We start from the raw sequence: 25987 nt of genomic DNA on the forward strand, positions 1-25987 counted from the left end.
TAATGCTATAAAATCAAACTTGAAGCATTTTTTCATAATATAAATATTTGATATCTTACCAAAACCTAAAGACATTTTGAAATACATAAAGTAGAAAATAGTCCCCTCCCTAACCCCCTCACAAGCCCATGTTCAGATTAACAGATCCAGACTCTTCTGATATGTTTAATTTGTCTCCTGTATATGGGATCAAACCAATCACAGTTTCTGTAAAATTTATCTTCTCGTGTGACAATGTTGCATCTCCATGTCAGGATCTCCAGATCTACTACCTCCTTTTTAATAACTGCAAAGTATGCCACTAACGGAATGAACTTTCTGTTTCCCATTAATTGACCTAACATGTTCACAAGATAATCCAAACACACTCACGTCTGAAGATCATGACTTCTCTGTTGACTCAAATCTCTACTCAAATGATACCTCATGAAATTTTCTCTGGTACCATATACACACTACCTTCTATTGCTTTCTACCCCCTTACACTTATCACCACCTGATACATTTTATTCTTTGTTTTCTTTCTGTCTCCCCCAACAAGAAAGCAGAAAAGGATGTGTGCCAGTTACTAGGCACTGGAGATACAATCCCCACCTCTGCTGTATCAGTACCTAGTAACTGGTACATAAGCAGCACTCAATAAATACTGTTGAATTAACTCCTTGATTTGAAATGTCCTCTGTATTATATTTTAAGGTCCATATGAACTTTCTTTACTTCTGAATTTACCATATAATTCCACTGATTCATCTATGGTATCTTGTGCCAGCACAAAATAGTTTTAGTTACTAAAATTTGGTTTTAACATATGATATGCCAAATTGTCCCTCTTTTTAAAAAAATTTTCCTGGTTACTTTCAGGTTCATCCCTCCAGATAAAATCAATCAGTATTCAAAAAACATCCTCTGAAATTCTCATTAGGACTATAATGACTACTAGAGGATGAACTGCCATCTTAAAAAAAAAAAAAGGAAAGCTTCCTAGCCAAAAATAAGATATGCCTCTCCAACACTTACTCAAATCTTCTTTAACATTGTAGGTGAAACTGGTTAATATTTGTAAATAATCTTTAAAAGCTATTTCTTTTAAGCTATTTCTTTCAGAATATATGTATTAGTATATATACCTCTATTGAGTTCACTTTTCTAATACTACCAGTTAACTTATCAGTGCCTCTAAAACACTCTTAAAATAATAATACCACAAGTTAACTTTTTCTAATTCTTATCTTTGCTTCTAGTATTTTACCACTAAACATGATTTATTCAATTTGTGATACATACTTTTATCACAGTAAAAAAATATGCCTCTATACTTAATTAGGAGTTTATAATTTCAGCAAATGTCTATTCAACAGCTATTAAGATAAACACACTATTTTTTGTCTGTTAAAATGATGAATTATAATAAAGGAATACCTAAAGATAAAACATTCTTGTATTTTTAGGATGACCCTACTTGACTCTGTAATTTTTAATAAAACATTAGATACCACAGGCTAATCAGTTCTTTTAGAATTTTTATATTAATGTCCTGTAGAAATTACTCAGACTTTCTTCATTAACTTTTGGTGTTTGTGTCATAGTAACTAAAAGCTCCAGGAAGTTTTATTTCCCACATAGTATAGAGAATGAATAGCTTCTAAGACAAAACTACTTAGATTCAAATCTCAATTTTGCCACTTGCTAGTTTAGTTGTATGACTTTGAACAAATTCTTCACCTCTATAAAGTTCAGTTTTCTTAATTATAAAGACAAGACACAACTGAAGTAATTCAGGTGAATTCTTAGAACAATATTTGCATCATGTATAAACTAAATAAATAGCAACATCATTGATAGAAGCCTAGTATGCAATCCAATTAGGAACAATATTTGGCTAATAGAAAAAAATGGGTTAGAAGAAATCACTACCAAAAGAAAAAGAAAGGTACACAGATACATGATTTAAACATTTTATTTTAACTAAAAACATATAAATGTATATTTCCCAATGTTCTGACACAGAGCCATGGCCTTCTCTTTTAAGAGAGGATTCACTGAATGGGGTTCTACATTAGCTTTCTTGCACAAACCACAGCCATAACATATCATCAAGAATTCTAAGCCATCTGATTATTGAATTATTCTAAATTTGTAAGACTTTTCTTTCTTATAGTACCCTGCACATACCTAAATAATTTAATAGCAATGTTGTTAAGTCTTTGCAAAGCACATCTGTCCATAATTGAACAACATATGTACAATAATAGAATATTTGTATACAAAACTGGAAACAACTCCCTCTTGGTCATTGTACTCTTCAACTGCTGGAATAAATACATAGTCTTAAGAAGAGAGTGTTAAGCTACTAACTGCAAATATTCAGTGCGCTATGTTATCAAGCTAGTAGTATTTACAGATGGAATGGAGAGCACTAATGAGTCCACTAAGTCTGCTAAAGGGAAAACTGATAGTATATGGGTATTTTTGTGTCTCATACTAATCTTTCCTAAAAATTCTCAGCCATATTTTCAAACACTCATCCAAATCTTACAAGTTGCGAATTAATATTACTATAAATAAGAAAACCAAAGCTGTTTTTTTTTAATTTATTTAAAATATTAGATGAAGAGAAAGATGACTACCCTATGACCAAGGTCCTACAATAGGCTTCAAATAATGAAGACATATGCTAGTGAGTACATGAATGTATTTCAGTGTGTGCATACATATACAGATACATATAAACATGTATGCATATACGTATATAAAAGAGTATTTCTTTCTAATATCCCCAAACATTAATTCTTCCATATGCCACACTCTGAAAAACAGAATCTACCATTCATTCTCTCCTCCTTCATATTTACTCCTCCTTCCCAGTCTTATTTTTAGGGCCTCGAACATGTTAATTTAACCACAAAACATTTATGGACTTTAAGATCCTTAATTTTACTAGAACAATCATCAGAGTGCCTGTAACATAGTCTCTCCTCCTTTCAGCACTCACTTATCTTTAAATAGAAACGTGATGTTTGCCTAGAAACATAAGCCTGAAAATTTTTTAATTTCCTACAGATATTACAATCACAAGCTTACCTTATTAATTCTAGTTGTGCAAGCTCCTGATTTGCTTGAAATATAGGTTTTTTAGTGAAGAGTTCACCAAGGATACATCTAACAGGAAAAAACAACCATGATTATCAAAAGGTATGATTTCACTTAATTATCAAAAGTTTCAAATTAATTATTCAGGAAATCTATCTTACCCACAGCTCCACACATCGATAGCTGGTGTATACCTTTCTTCTCCCAGCAGCAGTTCAGGTGGACGGTACCACAAAGTGATGACTTTGTTTGTATATGGCCGACTAAAAAACAGAGAAAGCACTCTTTAGACTTAATATGTGTTAGAATAAGAGAAATTCTCTTTGTTGGTGCTGCTGTTTACTCATTAAGTTGTGTCCAGTTCTTGCAACCCCATGGACTGGAGACGGCCAGGCTCCTCTGTCCATGGAATTCTCCAAGCAAGAATACTGGAGTTGCCATTTCCTTCTCCAGGGAATCTTCTCAGTCTCTTCCCAAGGATCGAGCCTGCAATTCCTACATTAACAGGTGGATTCTTTACCACTGGACCACCAGGGAAGCCCCTGAAATTCTCTTAAGAAATATTATTTGGCCAATCAAAACCATCCTACAATCCTAACTAAAACCATTTTCATCTGCCTGCGTACATGCTATGACATCTAACATAGGATCATAAAATAGATCCGAAAGCAATGTAATTAACTGAAAAATTCAGTCAAGTATTAAAAAAAAAAGTCACCTTGTTTTAACTGTAATATGGTCAAAGAAAGATCTATATATCAACATAACTGTTGGCAGATTGATCTTCATCAAATCTGGCAAATTACTAATGTGTGGCAAGATACAGTTCAAACTGTAACCACCTAACAAAGTTTTCAACTGGGCATACTTTCCATTGACAATATTTTATTTATTTTAACCCATTTTGGTATGTGAATAGAAAGTACAGACAGGTAAACTGTAGTTGAGTTCAGTTCAGTCGGTCAGTCATGTCCAACTCTTTATGACCACACCGACTACAGCACACCAAGCTTCCCTGTCCATCACCAACTCCTGGAGTTTGCTCAAACCCATGTCCATTGAGTCGGTGATGCCATCCAACCATTTCATCCTCTGTCGTCCCCTTCTCCTCCTGCCTTCAATCTTTCCCAGCATCAGGGTCTTTTCCAATAAGTCAGTACTTTACATCAAGTGGCCAGAGTACTGGAGTTTCAGCTTCGGCATCAGTCCTTCCAATGAATATTCAGGACTGATTTCCTTTAGGATGGACTGGTTGGATCTCCTTGCAGTCCAAGTGACTCAAGAGCCTTCTCCAACACCACAATTCAAAAGCATCAATTCTTCAGCACTCAGCTTTGTTTATGATCCAACTCATACATCCATACATGACTACTAGAAAAACCATAGCTTTGACTGGGTGGACCATTATTGGCAAAGCATTTATAATATGCTGTCTAGGTTTCTCAGATTTTCTACCAAGGAACAAGTGTCTTTTAAAATTTCATGGCTGCAGTCACCATCTGCAGTGATTTTGGAGCCCAAGAAAACAAAGTCTCTCACTGCATCCACTGTTTCCCCATCTATTTGCCATGAAGTGATGGCACCAGATACCGTGATCTTAGTTTTTTGAATATGGAGTTTAAAGCCAACTTTTTCACTCTTTCGCTTTCATCAAGAGGCTCTTTAGTTCATCTTCGCTTTCTGCCATAAGAGCAGTGTCATCTACGTATCTGAGGTTATTGATATTTCTCCCAGCAATCTTGATTCCAGCTTGTTGCTTCATCCAGGCCAGCATTTCACATGATGTACTCTGCATATAATTTAAATAAAACAGGGGACATATACATCCTTGATGTAATTCTTTCTCAGTTCACAACCAGTCTGTTGTTCCATGTCCGGTTCTAACTGGTGCTTCTTGACCTGCATACAGATTTCTCAGGAGGTAGGTCAGGTGGTCTGGTATTCCCACCTCTTTAAGAATTTTCCATAGTTTGTTGGATCCACACAGTCAAAGGCTTTGGCATAGTCAAATAAAGCAGAAGTAGATGTTTTTCTGGAACTCTCTTGCTTTTTCTATGATCCAATGGATATTGGCAATTTGATCTCTGGTTCCTCTGCCTTTTCTAAATCCAGTTTGAACATCTGGAAGTTATGGTTCATGTACTGTTGAAGCCTGGCTTGGAGAATTTTGAGCATTACTTCACTAGTGTGTGAAATGAGCGTCATTGTGCAGTAGTTTGAACATTCTTTGGCACTGCCCTTCTTTGGGATTGGAATGAAAACTGACCTTTTCCAGTCCTGCAGCCACTGCTGAGTTTTCCAAATTTGCTGGCATATTGAATGCAGCACTTTCATGGCATCATCTTTTAGTATTTGAAATAGCTCAACTGGAATTCCATCACCTCCACTAGCTTTGTTCGTAGTGATGCTTCCTAAGGCCCACTTGACTTCACATTCCAGGATATCTGGTTCTAGGTGAGTGATCACACCATCGTGGTTATCTGGGTCATTTCTGTGTATTCCTGCCACCTGTTCTTAATCTCTTCTGCTTCTGTTAGGTCCATACAATTTCTGTCCTCTACTGTGCTCATCTTTGCAAGAAATGTTCCCTTGGGATCTCTAGTTTTCTTGAAGAGATATCTAGTCTTTCCCATTCTATTGTTTTCCTCTATTTCTTTGCACTGATCACTAAGGAAGGCTTTCTTATCTGTCCTTGCTATTCTTTGGAACTCTGCATTCAGATGGGTATATCTTTCCTTTTCTCTTTTGCCTTTAGCATCTCTTCTTTTCACAGCTATTTGTAAGGCCTCTTCAGACAACCGTTTTGCCATTTTGCATTTCTTTTTTGGGGGGATGATCTTGATCACTGTTCTCCTGTACAATGTCACGAACCTCCAGTTCTTCAGGCTCTCTATCAAATCTAATCCCTTGAATCTATCTGTCACTTCCACTGTATAATGGTAAGGGATTTGATTTAGATTATACCTGAATGGTCTAATGGTTTTCCCTACTTTCTTCAATTTATGTATGAATTTGGCAATAAGGAGTTCATGATCTCAGCTACAGTCAGCTCCTCGTCTTGTTTTTGCTGACTGTACAGAGCTTCTCCATCTTCGGCTGCAAAGAATATAATCAATCTGATTTCAGTATTGACAATCTGCTGATGTCCATGTGTAGAGTCGTCTCTTGTATTGTTGGTAAGGGGTGTTCTCCTATGACCAGTGTGTTCTCTTGGCAAAACTCTGTTAGCCTTTGCTCTGTTTCATTTTGTACTCCAAGGCTAAACCTGCCTGTTAACTCCAGGTATCTCTTGACTTCCTACTTTTGCATTCCAGTCCCCTATGATGAAAAAAACATCTTTTTTGGGTGTTAGTTCTAGAAGGTCTTGTAGGTCTTCAAAAACTGTTCAACTTCAGCTTATTCGGCATTAGTGGTTGGAGCATACACTTGGATTACTGTGACACTGAATGGCTTGCTTTGGAAATGAAGAGACATCATTCTGTCATTTTTGAGACTGCACCCAAGTACTGCATTTCAGACTCTTGTTGACTATGAGGGCTACTCCATTTATTCTAAGGGATGCTTGACCACAGTAGTAGATATAATGGTTATCTGAATTAAATTTGCCCACTCCGGTCCATTTTAGTTCATGATTCCTAAAATGTAGATGTTCACTCTTGCCATCTCCTGTTTGACCACTTCCCAATTTACCTTGATTCATGGACCTAATGTTCCAGGGTTCCTATGCAATATTGCTCTTTACAGCATCGGACTTTACTTCCATCACCAGTCACATCCACAACTGGGTGTTGTTTTTGCTTTGGCTCTACTTCTTCATTCTTTCTAGAGTCATTTCTCTACTCTTCTCCCGTAGCTTACTGGGCACCTACTGACCTGGGGCTCTTCATCTTTCAGTGTCATATCTTTTTGCCTTTTCATACTGTTCATGGGGTTCTCAAGGCAAGAATACTGAAGTGGTTTGCTATTGCCTTCACCAGTGAACCACATTTTGTGAGAAGTCTCTTGCTATGACCCATCCGTCTTGGGTGGCCCTACACAGCATGGCACATAGTTTCATTGAGTTAGACAAGGCTATGGTCCATAAGATCAGTTTGGTCAGTTTTCTGTGATTTTGATTTTCATTGTCTGCCCTCTGATGGATAAGGATAAGAGGCTTATGGAAGCTTCCTGATGGGAGAGACTGACTGCAGGGGAAACTGGGTCTTGTTCTGATGCCTGGGACCATACTCAGTAAATATTTAATTCAATTTTCTGTTGATAGGCGGGGCTGTGTTCTCTCTCCAAATCAGGTTTATTCTGTAAAGAACCACTGGCAATAGGTGAGAGACTTTATCATCTTCTAACAATGAACACATATATATGTGTCTTCATACACATACACATATATCATATACATCTTTAGATCAATTCTAAACTTCTCTTTCTTTCCAGATAGCCTCCAAATCACAAGAACACAAAAGCTATATCAGGAAATTCCCCAGAACGGCTGTATTCCAAGCCAGGCCACCTGAGGTTGGCTTAAACTTGGACCAGTTTGGGAAAGGATAAAAAGGAGCATGTAATTTACAAAGCAATTCCCTCTTGCCATCTTGTAGGTCTGAAGTTCCAAGCAGCCTGCTTCCACACAGCCAAATTTCTCCAAATAATTTAAACACTTATACTATAAGGCATTGATCTAGACATCACAGCATTACCACAGTTAGGACTATAAAGCCAGGAAAACAGAATACTTGACCTTGTGAAAACAGAGAAGATAGTCTGTTTTCAACAGCCAACAAGCATTAGATTTTTCTAACATTACTAAATTATTTTCCTTAGTGATTTTTGCTTGTTTTTACTAGCATCACTTCGTATAATAAGGAAGTCTCTTAAACTCTAGATATTCTAATTAAGCTGGATTTAACCATTTAAAAATATGTTCACCTCTTGATGTCCTACCTCCTTTTAAATTTGAAGTGCCTTCCCATTTTACTCGCACTCAAACCTATACCTCCTTTAAAACACAGTGAAAGATCCGTCTCCATAAGGTCTAATCTCGTTTTAACAAGAGACTTATTCTTAAAGAGAGATTCATTTTCATATTCTTAAACTTACACCATACTTACCATTGTATTGAACTATTTTGTTTTCTCTATGTTCCAAGAAAGTCAAAAGGCCTCAGAGACCATTCTTTATTATGAACCCCACAAACTAAGCCCAGAACGGTGCTGGACATAGGGAAGACCTTTTAATGTATATGGCCCCAACTTGAGGTGACATACAAGAATTAGCTGGTGGCAGAGGGGAGGCAAAGTATTAGAAAAATATGATAAGTAGTTTTCTAAAACATTTCAAGGGTCTGTGAGCATATGAAACCTGTGGTCTTGTTATTAAGGTACAACTAGTCTCAAGAAAAATGTTTAATTAAAATGGCCAAGTAAATAGTTAACCTTTAATCTTTTCATGTTTAGAAATGTTTTTATATTTAAAAAAATAAAAGGGTGAAATATGTGGAAAGATTATACAAATTAAGGTTAGTAAAGTTCATATTTAAATGAAAGATTATTTTACATAGTTTAAAAAGAAACAATAGATCCAAAATGGGTCTGTTACTTGTGTAAACCCCACACCAGCAAACCAAGACTTAATATCTAACCTAATTGCAGGTTCAAGCCATCCCAGAAACTTCATCTTAATCAATCAGTCTGGAATTTCCTGGTCAGCACTAGTGAGGTAATCTATCACATAGACAACCCCACCATCCCTTAAAGGAAAACAACCTTGCTACAACCAATCTGCTTTCTGCTAGTATAACTTCCTTGTCCCTACCCCCTCTGCCTTTAAAAATCTTCCATTTTGTATAGATCTTTGGAGCTCCTTTCTACTTGCTAGATGGGATGCTGCCTGATTCATCAAGTGCTTAATAAGCCAACTAGATCTTCAAATTTACTCAGTTGAATTTTGCTTTTTAACAATACTATATAACAAGTTCTAGGCAACATTCAGAAACAGTCATCTTTAGCAGTTAAAATTAGAGTAGTTCACTTTTTTATTAACTCATCAAAATCAGAAGTGAAAATATTTATTTTCACTTGAAAAATATTTACATACTCAAAAATGATTAACAGAGACTAGTGGAATATACTTCCAGGTACATAGCAAAAGAATTTAATGTATACCAATTAGCAGCTTTTCCAAATATATCCAAATATTTAGTTGCTGTCAAAAGAAAAATTACAACTATGTAAATACTGGAAACATTTAACTGTAATATCTGACATAGAAAGTTCAATTTTAAAACACTAGTATAATCTATATTGTGAAAATTCTTTCTTCATGAAGTAAATATTGAAACTGATGTATACATTTTATAAAACAAAGTACCATCCGCATTTCTCTTTACATTCAATTAAGTATCAACAGAACAGAGATCAAAGGTTATCAGTAGTAGATTCCAACACTGCCCTTAAGACTGGGGACCTCAGGGGCCTTTTGATGTGGTTATGGTCTTCCCGACCCTACTGCCCCACAAGCGTCACTGTACTTCTAACAGAGCCAAGTACTGCCCTAACGGTGTATCCCCAGGCTGGCAGGCAGCTCGGTCTTCTGTCTGGTCTAAACAGGTAAAAGCTAAGGCAGATGATCAGAGCAAGATTTTAGGCCCTTGATGTGTTTAGAGATCCTGGATAATCCAAGTAAAATTCACAAACCATAGTTGATAACTTTGTTAAAGATACTCTTAAAAAATGAAAAAAGAAATCGCATAAAGGGAAATAACTAAATAAGCTCTAAAATACTTCACTTTTCCAACAATACATCAAGTCTACACTTAATTCTTTTAGAGCATCACTTATATGAGGAAAACATGGAAAGAGTTCAGCTAAGTAAATTCACTGTATGACCAAATGTCATGTATCCTTCAGAATCTACTACATAAACACTTACCAAAATTACAAAAGAAATCTGGGACCTATTTCTAATACTAACCCTGCTTCTAAAGTCAAAAACCCAGGAGTCCTCTTTGATTCTCTTCTCCGTCAAATCTCATATCTAATGTATCAACAACTCTGTCAACTCTACAACCGAATAGATCCTAAATCCAACCATTTCCCACAATTTCAAGGAAATCTGAGTCACTGCTCACTTTGAGTATGAGCCACTATTATCTTTTCTCTGGTACTCCTACAACAGTCTCTTAACTAGTTTCCCTGCCTCCATTTCTAGCCTTCTTCCCCCATTTTTATGGTTTTTAAGCATAAAACCAGGTCATATCAGTCAGCTGCTTAAACTGTCCAGTGATTTTCCATGGTAATTAAATAAAATTTAAACTTTATCTCCAGTGATAAGACTGTAACCTGGAGTACCTGTTACACTGGGAAACATCTTGGCCCCTTAACTTTGCAAGTCTGTTTCCAGGCCTTGCAGGTGCTGAGTTCCTTCTATTTGGAATGTTATCTGCCTAGATCTTCATTACGTTCTTCTCTTCTCATCCCTCTGGTCTTAGTTCATTTTTACTTCACAAAGAGTTCTATCCTACTATTTTAGCTAAAATTACCCTAGCACCCCCCACCCACCGCCACCCGCCACGCTCACAACGACCCTTCAGAAACTATTTTATTTGCTTTTTAGTATTTAGTACTTTAAATTCTTTCTTCTACCCAATAGGTTCGTGGTCTACCTTCTTTCATGATCGTGTAAATGAGACCAGGGACTTGGTCAATCTTTTATATCTCTTAATACGCAGCCAACAGGTATTACCTGGGTCAGTGTTTGGCATATAGTAAGTACTTATTAATATTCTTAATCAACTGACTTATGCCATAACTATCAATATATAACAATAAACACAATCTTTTCTTCATGCCCTTTTCCCATTCCCTTCTAATTTTATCCCACTTTCCTCCTTTTGATATTTTCTTAGAAAAATAAATTTCTGTATCATAAGATTGCTACAGAAAAATATAAGTAATTTTTTTTCCAATTGCTGTCATCTTAGGATCACTTGCACATTATAACACATGCAAATTTAGAAGTCCTATAAATACCTATGTCTTAACATAAAAGGAAATTTATTATCTTGTAAACCTGCTTCCCATTTCCTGTCTCAGCAAACAGCATCACAGTTTATGGCAGAGACTACAAAGCTGTTTCCTAAAATCTGTTCTTCCTTTCTTTGACGGGAGCTGCCCACCTACACTACATCTCTCATCCTCACTGCAGTTAAGTATGGCCTTGTGCCCAAGTTCTTGCCAAAGGAAAGTGAACACAGGTACCATTTCTAGCTTGGCTCACAACACCACTCCTTTCTCTTTTCTAGCTTCAAGCTGACAGACATGGTGACCAACTTGGAAGGCATGTGAAGAAAGACAGCAAATCTTCCAATCTGGATCCTTAAATGACTGTGTGAAGCAGAGTCAACATTTCCTCTAATAATATGGTAAATTACTCTCAATTTTGCATCAAGGTAAAGTAACAACTATTCCAGATTATTGAGTGAGAAATACAAACTTTTTATTCTTTAAGCCACTGAATTCTGAGGTTCTCTTTGTTATAAATTTAGTTTACCCTAATTAATAAGTCATTTATTCAGTTCCTTAAGCAGAAATCTTACCATAGGGGTAAAGGCAGGAATATGTCTACCAACATGTCAACCATCAAATTCTAACAATTCTGTATCTTATGATGAAATTCATCTCCATCTTTACAACAGCTATGCCCATTGCCTAGTTTAGCTATGATTATCCTACCGAGGTTTATTCAATAGCTTTATAACTGATTGCCCTTGCTTACAGGCTTACAAGGTCAATTTACTTTCCAAAGTACAGCCAAAGTGATAATATAAAATAAAATGCTGATGTTTACACCTTCAATACACACTGCTGTCTCCAGGAGAATATCCACATGAGACCTATAAAATTACTTGGTTTTTGCTCTGACTACACTTGACTATCATTTCCCTGAGAAGGCTGAGCAAATGCTTATTTCTAGAACTAGGAGACAGAGCCAGGGAGAGAAGAGAACTGGCAAAAGAACTTTAAAAAAGACAGGGATGTTTTAATTATGTTTTAAATGTTTTAATAAACATTGAAGTAAGTTTTTAAATATATTTTTAAAGTTAATACTCTCCCTCCCTCTGGGTCGTCCCAGTGCACCAGCCCCAAGCATCCATGCATCGAACCTGGACTGGCGACTCGTTTCATACATGATATTATACATGTTTCAATGGGTAGGGGAGGGAGGAGGGAGGAGGGTTCAGGATGGGGAACGCGGGTATACCTGTGGCGGATTCATTTCAATATTTGGCAAAACTAATACAATATTGTAAAGTTTAAAAATAAAATAAAATAAAATAAAAAAATAAAGTTAATACTGACCAGAGACAACAAAAATGACTTTTTATTAAAGTCAAAGAAAAACTTATGATAATTTACACAAAACTTTCACAAAATTGTGTCATGCCTCAGTTTTATCTTAGTGCTTAATGAGGAAAAAGCAAACACAGAGAAAGTATGCAGACAGGACTCTAATATAAAAGAAAACTCAAAGGTAGATGGAATTAGCAGTGAATAAGACCAATCTTGAATTACCCAATGTAATAATCATTTATAGTGTTATCAAGAGAATATTTCATTATATGATTAGGATACTGTGTTTACAAATGTAAAAACAAAAGTATAAGACACTGAAACTGTTTTGAAACTAGGACATTTAAATTCCAAGAAAGCTAAAATACTGATGTAATAATGAAAATAGATCATCCAAAGTTAAGACAAATAAATGAAAATCCAGAGTCCTCAAAACTAAACATTTAGAACTTGGTCTACTGGTTTGGCTACTCACAGTCAACATCCTAAAGATGGTTTTGTTTAGATCACAAAGAGAAAACACAAACTGAAGTGACACCATACATCTGACGATTTTTTTTTGCTTCATGGACTAAAAAAATTGTGGTATTGACATGTCTACCCAGTCTTTTCACACACACACAGAAAAAAACAAATTCACCCCTACTAAAAAAGAAACAACATTGAAAAATATACAGTGAGGTTCTTAGTATTACAGAATAAATTAATACTTAAAACAATCCTAAAAATAAAAAAAAGAATTTTTTCATTCCAATTTATTCCCACAATTAAATTCCAAGCAATAAATTCCATATCCTAGCAGACAGACACACATAAAACCCCTCAGACATTAAATTAGAAAACAAAGAACAGTAACTCTAACAAGCTGTTACTCTCAGATGGCTAGAAACTAACTTTGTAAAAATCCAGAAATAATGGTCTCAACATTGAATATTCTGATTTTCAACTTCTACTGAGTATCTTCTGCAAATAAGTCTCATTAACAGTTTTTGGGGAAAAAAAGCAGACACTATTTCTTTAGTCCACTAGGGAAGTGACACCACCACCAGTTATTTTTCAAAGCTTCTACTTTAATGTGGCTAATTAGATAATAAATTGTAAAGTCATCAGACTTATAAATAATTTTCATGGTAAATTGCAGGTAATTTTAAATATCTGATGCTATCAAAATATTGTTAGATAGACAAGGTGATTTAAGGGAGATTCAGAAATGGAAGTATCACACAACTTGCTGGAAGACTAAATGAGTATATTTTATTTGGCAAAAATAAAATATAATATTTGAAGGGCCAACAACTAATCTTAATTAATACAACATATTCAAGGATCAGAATTAATCAAGCAGTTACCATGAACGTGTTTTATGTTTTAAGGCATATAAAACACAAAAGTTTAAAATAATGATACCTATCTTTAAATAATTACAATTTTAGCTCTAGTGAAAAGACAAGAACAGAAAACGACCAGCCCTAAGGAGGCAATTAATTCTGAACATAATTTCATCTAGAACCTGGACAAGCAGCAACAGGTGGCTCTCCCATTCATACCCTACATAGGTTTGGGAAAATTTAGTTTTGGCTTTAACGGCAATCTTATGAAAAGCCTCTAGATGGCGATATTGTCTTCAAATGTTTAAAAATCTTTTATTCATGTTAACTTTCAGAACCAAGAAATAATACATGTTTTTCAATAAACTATAAATATCTTAGATATTTGAAATCCTTTATCTTAAAAGTTGAGAATAATGAAATACAGAGATTAACTGACTTGTTCAATATTCCACAACTGGTAAAACAGCAATGCCAGGCCTAGAGCCAAAGTTTCCTGATTTAGGCCTAAGGATTTTGAGTTCTTAGCATTAAAGAAGTAAATGTTCTAAGCTATAGTTTCTTCTCTAAAAGTGAAATTAATTTCAACTTCTATACAAACTGTATTTTTTTCTTCATATGAGTCAATCACATAAAGAGAAAAAGAAACCCCACTACTTAGAAAAGCACTGGGGCCAAGACCTAGTAAAATAAACACTCAGAAAGAGGGTTTATCATTGTGGCTGAAAGTCCTGGGAAAAGTTGGACCTAAACAAGCTACTAAAAAACTGAACGGATATGAGAAATGGGGCAAAAGCTCCCATTCTCAAGTTCTTTTTTTCCCCCAAGGCCAAATAAGGCAAAGCATTAATACTGATGTTCAAAATGAGAAAATGATTCTTCAACTTTAAAGCAACTGTTTTCCCCCCAGTGGTTCACCTTTTTTCTATTGTAGCACACAGGACAGAAGAGATTCATATTGGTCACCCTCTACTTCATGTTCAATTCCTACACACTAGCTATAGCTCTGTCCAGTTTTTCTCCCTCAAAAAAAAAGACATACCAAATCAAATTACAGTGATAAGCTGAAATTTGCTCTATTTTAAAACCAAAAAAACCTAGGATAATTTCTTGAATACTTCATTCTATCTGTAATAGCTAATTATACTCAGAAAGTTTTTCAAAGTTATCTTAATATTTAGATCGGGATATTATGGTTTCTTTCTGGTTCTAATAACAAAGAAATATGGATGAAAATCATTTGCTGTGTATTTCAAGAAATATCTAGAGAATTTGGGATAATACAGTGAATCTGCTAAAGGCAGTGAAATTCAGTATTCTTAAAATTTACTAGAATATGTTTAAAGTCATTCCATTAAGTTAAGCCTACTTCTTTACTGATTTTAAAGAAATCAGAATTATTTGAATCTGAAAAAAGTAATTTTTTAAAACTATATAACCCTGAAGGATAGGATATCTGCTTGTAAAACAAAATGATACACCAAGTTTTTAACTTGCAAATTTGAATAGGCAGAAAATTTCAGTATACATTACCTGAAAATGCAAAGTTATGGGATTTTAAATTCTCAATTCAGCAAGACAATGAGGACCAAGCCTCAGTTAACACGCCAAACCCCTGACACTTCACTGAAACCCTACATTCCATTAAAAAAAAAATTCAGTGGGAGAGTGGATTCAGACATAAAATTTGGCTCTATAGGTTTTCTGAAACATACTTATTCCAATGTAGACAAATATCTGCATAAAAAGAATCATCAGATGGAAAATGGTAATTTAGCTGTTCTCCATCTCCACTGAAACCTAATATGAAAACAAGAGGAATAGGATTTATAGTCAAAGTATGAGACATATACTTTTATTAAGAAAGGATAACAAAACTACTATGAAATCTCAGTGAACCAGCTATGCAAGTGAAGTTTTGGATTAAGTACACTTATGAACCTATATATTTTTTTTCTTCAAATTCTATCAAGAGGCATTATTATATATGATGGAAAGAATAAATAAGTGGAAGTTGGAAACTTCAAGCTACATACTGTAGATGATATTAACAAATAGTTTTGAATATTTCAAGTCACTCAATCCTTTCTGGGTCTGTTTTCTCAAATGGAAATGAAGCTGTTAAGCTCTAGAACAACTTAAGCAAACAAGCAAAAGCATACAACCTTTCCTTTAAATATTAATTAGGTAAAACAAACAAAGGCAGAAAAGCTAGGGCTAAAGTACATATAGGGGACTGGAACACTGTCTGTTACAACCTGTCCATACCATGGTCTGAGGTTAAAAAGAACTCTAATGTATCCCAAACATACCATTTAAAAACCTCTAAATTCTAAAAATAATTTTCAGAGTTATGTCACAGGCACTACAAGATTAAAATATAAACCAATTTTTAATTCTAAAAAAGTACTTTTAAAAAGAATTTTTTTTTCAAGTAAGCAGAAACTGGCAAACATTCAGTGAACATAAATACTTATTGTTAGGAATTCCAAATTAACTGACACTTTACTATATCTAATTATGATTACACTAAGTAAATTACAGAATTGTCATAAACAATTTACATATATATAACATATATCAATATAAAGAAACAACACTGTCTGACAAGAAAGGAATGGGCTAAACTGGAGATAATAAACCCAGTTAAATGCATAGTTTATCTACATAAGCTGCACTATTTCAGAAAAATATTTTATTTTGAAATTCCGTATTATTCTTCTGAGAATAATCCTTGTAAGACAAGTCATATTTCAGTACCATCATCCCTTGGAGCTAAATGGGATACAAATCCCAACCCTAGCCAGAGACTCCACACAAAGAAGTAGGTTGTTTAAGTAAAAGGTTCTAAGGAATTTAACAGACACAACTAGAGATATAACTATTGTTAAAAAAATGTTTAAGGAAGTTCAAAATAATAACTAAAACAAAAAATAAGCTTAAACATGTAGCATAAACAGCATTTACTAAGGTTTTTCATTAAACACAAAATTACAAACATCTTAATGTCTAGATACACATTAGAAATTTAAGCATTAATTCTTTTTAAAAAATTCCTAAGCTCATTTAAGAAACCTTTAAAAGAAAATTATATTTACCTCGAGATATTAAAAATCTTTTATTTTTACACTGATTTAATGTACAAATTCTTATAAATAAAATAGTCAACCCAACATGATATAAAACTTCATTATTTTATGTATTTAACCATGAAAAGAAAATTCCCCTTTTGTTAAAAAAATATCAATAAGGTATTCTTAATATAGCTTCTAAACTGTTCACTAATGTCTACAATATTCATTTGAAAATATTCTTACCTTTCTTCTGAGCTATACAATCGAGCAAGTCCAAAATCTGCAAGCTTTATCTGTCCTCTGATGGAAGTAAGATAAAATCAACAAAAAGTATTAGTTTATTCTGAATTGATGGTACACATTCTCTTCTATTTCTAAAACTACTTAGTAACTTTGATTACATTGCAGTACCCAAGGCTCTATAGGAAAAAGCAAACAGATAAGCTCACAACAATATAAGGCAAAAAAAATCAGTACTTTTCTTTGAATAATTTCAGCTACTATTATATCAGTACTATTATTATATATATTATTATACATAAAAGTACTAATATAAGAAGTTTCTCAGTATTATCCAGTTCCTATTTAGAAAAGTACACTTCAATGAAAATTAACAAAGTGAAGCAACTTGTATTACTTTAGTAATAATACAGATTACCTGTTAAAGTCCAGCCAAAAATGCACAAAACCAAATCATATCATTTTAAATTTATGTTCAATTTTCCAATTCTTAAGAGTGACTAGGTGCTCTACAGAATACTTCCTATTAACTAAAATCAGGATCAGGCATGCCTCACTTTAACAAACATTAGCAATTACAATAGAATTATCAGAGTTCAGCTTATGCTACCAGTAAAATATTTAACATAAACTTTGACTATATATGTAGGTACATACATACATGTATATAAACACTTCAAAAATAGTTCACTTAAAAACTGTGATGACTTTTTAAAAAAATCCAAATTAAGAAAGATTCTAAAATCCATTTTTAATCTAGAACTAAAATCATATTGTTAGAAGAACCATTCATATCATTTGGAAGACTATCACACAAGAAGGTCAACTAAGTATTGGGAGCCGGGAGGTGCTTATAATGCTCAGTAGTCTTTCCTTCCCTTTCTCTGCTCCATTGAGGTATGACAGTTGTTCTTCAGCAACAACAACAAAAGGAGGGGTTAAATAGTTTTCCCCAGTTCACTTTAACTAGTATATCGTTTATGGATACTAGTATATAGATTCAAACTACTCTGTGGATTCAAACTCAGGCCTTTATGACTCCTAAATCCCTATAAGGTTAAAAAGAGTCTAAAGTTCTTCAGAGGTTTGATCCACTTTTAATTCTATTAAATTGCTTAGATTGAGGAGATGGAATTTCAACAAGTCAACAAAGTTTATCCTACATACATTACAAACTATTACTGGAAGTTAATTAATTGAAGTATATTTAACACAACTTCAGATGCAGTCCAAACTGTAATACTGATTACGTTAAAAATATTTTAAGCAATAAAAAACTAATTTTTAAATTTCATCAAGGTAGATAATATATGATTCATTTTAAAAATATATGTCAAACTTTTATCATACCTATTGTTTAGAAGAATATTTGAACATTTAATATCTCGATGCAAAAAGTTCTTCTTATGACAATAATCCAGACCTTCCATGAGCTGTCTCATAAATGACTTTATGTGATTTTCATTAAAATGAACCAAGCCTGATTCCAACAGTCCCATCAGATCATGGTCCATATATTCAAACACCAAATAAAATGCACCTAAGAACAAGAATAATTAATACATTGAAGATTTTATTCTTATAACTTTACTACAGGTTCAAACTTAAAAAAAAAAAAAAAAGTGCTGGGGAGAAAACTAATCCTTTAAAAGAACTGATACTTTTGTCATTTAATAATGTTTACTCTCTTCTCTCTGAATCTAGTATCAATAACATCCAAAGGAGATATCTAACCAACTTTCCTCCCCTAAAGAAAATTGCTATGATATAAAATCAACACGGCTAATTTTCACACTGCATAGTTTCTGGGTATGATTAATATAAAATAAATTCTTAGCTGTTTTACTTACTGAACAAACTGTTTCTTGGCAAAAGCTGAAAAAAATTAGTATAGTTCATCAAAGAAAATTTAAAGATTTACAAGGGTTACTTTTAATTAAAAAATTAGTCTGGGTCCAGTTGGGCTTTATATGTCTTCTAGTAAGTCTTCAATAAATGCAAAATTTAATTCTTTTATGCAGCTCCAGAGTATGTGAAAGCATACAAATTACAGCTTAATTTTATAAAATCAACGTATTAATCCTACTGCTAAAACATACAACAGCACATAGCACACACACACGATACAAATGATAAATTCAAAATTCTTAAACGCAACTTGCGGAAACTGAGTCCAAAGCTATTGTCTATACATATCTAACTCAAGCAGTTTAATTTACCAATTCGAGACTGAAAAAGCTAATAAAATTCCATACATCTATCTTTCAAAGTAAAAAAGCTATCAATACACCAAAAAGACATCGGAAGAAAGTTCACAATCAGTTCCTGATGGAAAACAGAGCAAAGGGGATTGCCTGGCAGTCCAGTGGTCAGAACAAAGCAATTTCACAGCAGGGCCTAGGTTTAATCCGTGCTCTGGGGATCCTGCAAGTCAGGTGGCAAGGCAAAAAAACAAAAATAAAAAAACAACTAGAGCAAAGAGTTCATAGTAACCTTCCATTAGGATATTTTCTTAAAAGTTTATAATGGTATTTCCCTGAAACAAACAATTACTGTCATATTTAACAGTAAAATGCAAGTGTTCCACACAAGACTAGAATGTTCATTATTACTAACTATTCTACAACTTAGTAAGTAAAATTAAAAACAAATATTGAAAGTGAAAAAAACAAGATTACTGGTAGAAGAGATGACAATCTCCACAGATTCAAAAGAATTTTTAAAAAAGAAAAAGATACATTAGAAACAGTGTACAAAAAAGGTTAGTCCAGGGGCTTCCCTTGCGGCTCACCTGCTAAAGAATCTGCCTGCAATGCAGGAGACCTGGGTGCGATCCCTGGGTTGGGAAGATCCCATGGAGAAGGGAAAGGCTACCCACTCCAGTATTCTGCCCTGGAGAATTCCATGGACTATATATAGTCTATGAGGTTGCAGAGAGTCGGACAGGACTGAATGACTTTCACACAAAGACTTCTTACATGCCAGCAACAATTAGAACTTAAAATTAGAAACAATTAGAAAATAAAATTAAAATGACTCCACAACAGAAGAACAAATACTAAAATTGACACATGGACATCACCAGATGGTCAACACCAAAAAAAAATTATCTTCTTTGCAACCAAAGATGGAGAAGCTCTATACAGTCAGCAAAAGAAAGACCAGGAGCTGGCTGTGGCTCAGATCATGAACTCTTTATTGCCAAATTCAGACTAAAATTGATGAAATCAGGGAAAACCACTAGACCATTCAGGTATGATATAAATCAAATCCCTTATGACTATACAGTGAAGTGAGAAATGGATTTAAGGGACTAGCTCTGATAGACACAGTGCCTGATGAACTACAGATGGAGATTTATGACACTGTACAGGAGACAAGAATCAAGACCATCCCCAAGAAAAAGAAATGCAAAAAAGCAAAATGGCTGTCTGAGGCCTTACAAATAGCTGTGAAAAGGAGAGAAGCAAAAAGCAAAAGAGAAAAGGAAAGATATAAGCATCTGAATGCAGAGTTCCAAAGAATAGCAAAAAGAGAGATAAGAAAACCATCCTCAGCAATCAATGCAAAGAAATAGAAGAAAACAATAGAATGGGAAGGACTAGAGATCTCTTCAAGAAAATTAGAGATACCAAGGGAACATTTATTGCAAAGATGGGCACAATGAAGGACAGAAATTGTATGTACCTAACAGAAGCAGAAGATATTAAGAATAGATGGCAAGAATACACAGAAGAACTGTACAAAAAAGATCTTCATGACACAGATGATCATGATGGTGTGATCACCCACCTAGAGCCAGACATCCTGGAATGTGAAGTCAAGTGGGCCTTCGGAAGCATTACTACGAACAAAGCTACTGGAGGTGATAGAATTCCAGCTGAGCTATTTCAAATCCTAAAAGGTGATGCTGTACAAGTGTTGCACTCACTATGTCAGCAAATGTGGAAAACTCAGCAGTGGCCACAGGACTGGAAAAGGTCAGTTTTCATTCCAATCCCAAAGAAGGTTAATGCCAAAGAATGTTCAAACTACCACACAATTGCACTTATCTCACATGCTAATAAAGTAATGCTCAATATTCTCCAAGCCAGGCTTTAACAGTATGTGAACCATGAACTTCCAGATGTTCAAGCTGGTTTTTGAAAAGGCAGAGGAACCAGAGATCAAATTGCCAACATCCGTTGCATCATCGAAAAAGCAAAAGAGTTCCAGAAAAACATCTACTTCTGTTTTATTGACTATGCCAAAGCCTTTGACTGTGTGGATCACAACAAACTGAGGAAAATTCTTAAAGAGATGGGAATACCAGTCCGCCTGACCTCTTGAGAAATCTGTATGCAGGTTAGGAAGGAACAGTTAGAACTGGACATGGAACAACAAATGGACTGATTCCCAATAGGGAAAGGGGTATGTCAAGGCTGTATACTGTCACCCTGCTTATTTAACTTAATGCCAAGTACATCATGGGAAATGCTGGGCTGGATGAAGCACAAGCTGGAATCAAAAGATTGCTGGGGGAAACATCAATAAACTCAGATATGCAGGTGACACCACCCTTATGGCAGAAAGCGAAGAAAAACTAAAGAGCCTCTTGATGACAGTGAAAGAGGAAAGTGAAAAAGTTGACCTAAAATTCAACATTCAGAAAACTAAGATCATGGCATCTGGTCTCATCACTTCATGACAAATAGATGGGGAAACAGTGGAAACAGTGACATGCTTTGTTTTGGGGGGCTCCTGCAGATGGGGACTGCAGCCATGAAATTAAAAGACGCTTGCTCCTTGGAAGGAAAGTTATGACCAACCAAGACAGCATATTAGAAAGCAGAGACACTACTTTGCCAACAAAGGTCCATCTAGTCAAACCTATCGTTTTTCCAGTAGTCATGTATGGATGTGAGCGTTGGACTGTGAAGAAGGCTGAGCACAGAAGAATTGATGCTTTTGAACTGTGGTGTTGGAGAAGACTCTTGAGAGTCCCTTGGACTGCAAGGAAATCAGTCCTGAATATTCACTGGAAGGACTGATGTTGAAGCTGAAACTACAATACTTTGGCCACTTGATGCCAAGAGCTGACTCATTTGAAAAGACCCTGATGCTGGGAAAGATTGAAGGCGGGAGGAGAATGGGACAACAGAGGATGAGATGGTTGGATGGCATCACTGACTCAATGGATATGAGTATGAGTAAACTCCAGGCATTGGTGATGGACAGTCCATGGGGTCACAAAGAGTCAGACACGAACGAGCGACTGAACTGAACTGAACCAACAAAAGACCAGGACAACAACAGAAAATGAAAAATTAATGAACTGTCAATATGCAGATGCCTGTGTATTTAATCTCACTATTAATAAAAATATACAAATCATATACCACTTTTAACTAAGAGGAAAATATTTCCAAAGGAAATCAACACAGTATTAACAAAGGTATGACGTAAACATACACTGTTATATGCTGCCAGTAGTAAACTGGCATATTTACAAAATATAACTTGACAAAGGCACCCAAAGCTTTAAAAATCCTGTACCCTTTAACATAGCAAGGGCTTTTATAGATATTTAGCACAAAGAAATAAAGACATAAAAGATTTTTCTATAAGCATGTTCACTAAAAGTAATAATACCTAAAAACATTAAGCAAAAAAGAAAAACATGGTATATCTATACCATACCATGCACTCTGAAAAATATTGCAGAAGTATGTTGCTGATATGGAAATATACTGATGATACTGAGTTAAAGTAGATTATCAAAGATTACGCAGCTGATACCTCTATCTCACTATCTTTGATGGTATTAAGTAACACAGTTAATTATACAAAGAGTATCCACAGTTGAACAGCCCAATACAGTGACTACTAGCTACATATGGCTACTGCTTACTTGAAATGTGGATGTTCTAAATGTCCCTGAAATGTAAAACATACACTGATTTCAAAAACTCACTACAAGTAAAAAAATTAATATGTTGATAATTTGTTAAATTGTTTCCAAATGAAATAATTTATTGATATACTAAGTTAAATAAAAATATTATTAAAACTAACAGTTTTAAAAAATAAGTCTAACAGATTGTGTTAAGTTAAAACATAATGTCTTGCGTTCTATTTATACTTGTCCAACTCTTTGTGACCCCCTGGACTGTTGCCTGCCAGGCTCCTCTGTCCATGGGAATTCTGCAGGCAAGAACACTAGAGTGGGTTGCCATGTCCTCCTCCAGGGGATCTTCCCAACCCAGGGATTGAACCCAGGTCTCCTGCATTGCAGGCAGATTCTTTACTGTCTCAGACACCAGGAAAGCCCATACTGAATTAGAGTAAGAACTGAAACATGAGCGCTAAAACTATCCCCACATGTAGATGACATGAACTTTTGTTCTCTGAAAAGACATACACATTCAATATAAAAAAATTATTAAAAACTTTTTGGATCATTTGCCCTATGAAGCCAGCCTCCAGGCTGTCAAATAATCAACTAACACTTGTGAAAGGTCCACACTAACAACTGAGACCTTCCCTCAACAGAATTACAATTTGCCAGCCACGTGAGAGAGCCAACCTGGAATAGATTCTCCAACCTTGGTTACACCTTCTAGTGATGATGCCCCAGTCAACATTTCACTGCAATTTTATGAAAGAATTCAAGTCAAAACTGACTAGCTAAGGTTCCCAAATTCCTGCCCACAGAAACTGCAAAAAAAAAGTTTCCAGCATCACTTTTGAAGTACAGATGCCAAAGATGTGAACTTACATCTAATCATCTATCATCTATAGCTAACTTCCATTTACAGGATTAGAAGAATAAGCTCAGTCAGTTCAGTCACTCACTCATGTCTAACCCTTTGCGATCGCATGGACTGCAGCATGCCAGGCTTCCCTGTCTCTCACCAACTCCTGGAGCTTGCTCAAACTCATGTCCATCGAGTTGGAGATGCCATCCAACCATCTCAACCTCTGTCATCCCCTTCTTCTTCTGCCTTCAATCTTTCCCAGCATCAGGGTCTTCTCCAATGAGTCAGTTCTTCATATCAAGTGACCCAAGTATTGGAGCTTCAGCATCAGTCCTTCCAATGAATATTCAGAATTGATTTCCTTATGATTAACTGGTTAGATCTCCTTGCAGTCCAAGGGACTCTCAAGAGTCTTCTCCAACACCACAGTTCAAAGGCATCAATTCTTCAGTGCTCAGCTTGTCTTTATGGTCCAACTCACATCCATACATGACCACTGGAAAAACTACAGCCTTGACTAGACAGACCCTTGTTGGCAAGGTAATGTCTCTGCTTTTTAATATGCTGTCTAGGTTGGTCATATATTTTCTTCCAAGGAGCAAGCGTCTTTTAATTTCATGGCTACAGTCCCCATCTGCAGTGATTTTGCAGCCCAAGAAAATAAAGTCTCTCATTGTTTCCATTGTTTCTCCATCTATTTGCCATGAAGTCATGGGACCGGAAGCCATGATCTTAGTTTTTTGAATGTGGAGTTTTAAGCCAGCTTTTTCACTCTCCTCTTTTACTTTCATCAAGAGGCTCTATAGTTCTTCTTCGCTTTCTGCCATAAGGGTGGTGTCATCTGCATATCTGAGGTTATTGATGTTTCTCATGGCAATCTTGATTCTACCTTTTTGCTTCATCCAGCCAGGCATTTCGCATGATGGACTCTACGTGTAAGTTAAATAAACTTGTGACAGTATACAGCATTGACCTACTCCTTTCCCAATTTGCAACCAGTCTTTTGTTGCATGTCTGGTTATAACTGGTGCTACGTGACCTGCATACAGATTTCTCAGGAGGTAGGTAAGGTGGCCTGGAGTTCCCATCTCTTTAAGAATTTTCCACAGTTTGTTGTGATCCACAGTCAAAGCCTTTGGTGTAGTCAGTAAAGTAGATTTTTATTCTGGAACTCTCTTGCTTTTTCGATGATCCAGCGGATGTTGGCAATTTGATCTCTGGTTCCCCTGCCTTTTCTAAATCCAGCTTGAGCATCTGAAAGTTCTTGGTTCACTTATTGTTGAAGCCTGGCCGAGAGAATTTTGAGCATTACTTTGTTGGCATGTGAGATGAGTGCAATTGTGTGGTAGTTTGAACATTCTTTGGCACTCCCTTCTTTGGGACTGGAACGAAAACAGACCTTTTCCAGTCCTGTGGCCACTGCTGAGTTTTCCAAATTTGCTGGCATATTGCGTGCAACACTCTCACAGCATCATCTTTTAGGATCTTCAATGACTCAGCTGGAATTCCATCACCTCCACTAGCTCTGTTTGTAGTGATGCTTCTTAAGGCCCACTTGACTTCACATTCCAGCATGTCTGGCTCTGGTGAGTGACTGGGTCATGTAGATCTTTTTCGTATAGTTCTTCTATGTATTCTTACCACCTCTTCTTAATCTCTTCTGCTTCTGTTAGGTCCATACCATTTCTGTCCTTTACTACCATGAAAGACAGCATCTGTCAAACCCAAAACATGGTCTATTCTTCAATCAATGTTCGATGCTCAGTCATGTCCAACTCTTTGTGACCCCATGGACTATAGCCCACAGGTTCCTCTGTCCATGGAATTCTCCAGGCAAGAATACTGGTGTGTGTTATCATTTCCTCCTCCAGGGGATCTTCCCAACCCAGGGATCAAACTGCAATCTCCTGCATTGTGGGCAGATTCTTTACTGTCTGAGTCACCAGGGAAGCAATAAATAGAGCAAAAATTTTAAAAGGCAAGAGTAGATACTATAGATCACAAGAGACTTATGATAATATTAACCACACAGTGTGCAGATCTCTTGCTTGCATCCAGATTCAATGAAAGCCAATTATGAAAAATATTTTTTGAGACAACTAGGTAAATTTAAATATGGATTGCTCAATAAAACAAGATTAGCAAAATGTGATAACTGCTAAATGTAAGGCATG

General features: G+C 35.4%; 1 protein-coding gene across 4 annotated transcripts in view; it reads right to left on the reverse strand.

Moving 5' to 3' along the window:
• Positions 1 to 25987, reverse strand: part of CDK13 (cyclin dependent kinase 13) — a 125729-nt gene that overhangs the window by 21796 nt on the left and 77946 nt on the right. For all 4 annotated transcript variants that reach the window (XM_005205631.5, XM_010804408.4, NM_001205431.1 and 1 more), the window contains 4 exon segments: positions 18427 to 18616; positions 17080 to 17136; positions 3252 to 3353; positions 3082 to 3159 (listed from right to left, as the gene is read on the reverse strand). In XM_005205631.5, coding sequence (XP_005205688.1) covers positions 3082 to 3159; positions 3252 to 3353; positions 17080 to 17136; positions 18427 to 18616 — 427 coding nt within the window.

Source organism: Bos taurus, chromosome 4 (assembly GCF_002263795.3).
Source record: "Bos taurus isolate L1 Dominette 01449 registration number 42190680 breed Hereford chromosome 4, ARS-UCD2.0, whole genome shotgun sequence".
In the NCBI taxonomy this organism is placed as follows: Eukaryota; Metazoa; Chordata; class Mammalia; order Artiodactyla; family Bovidae; genus Bos; species Bos taurus.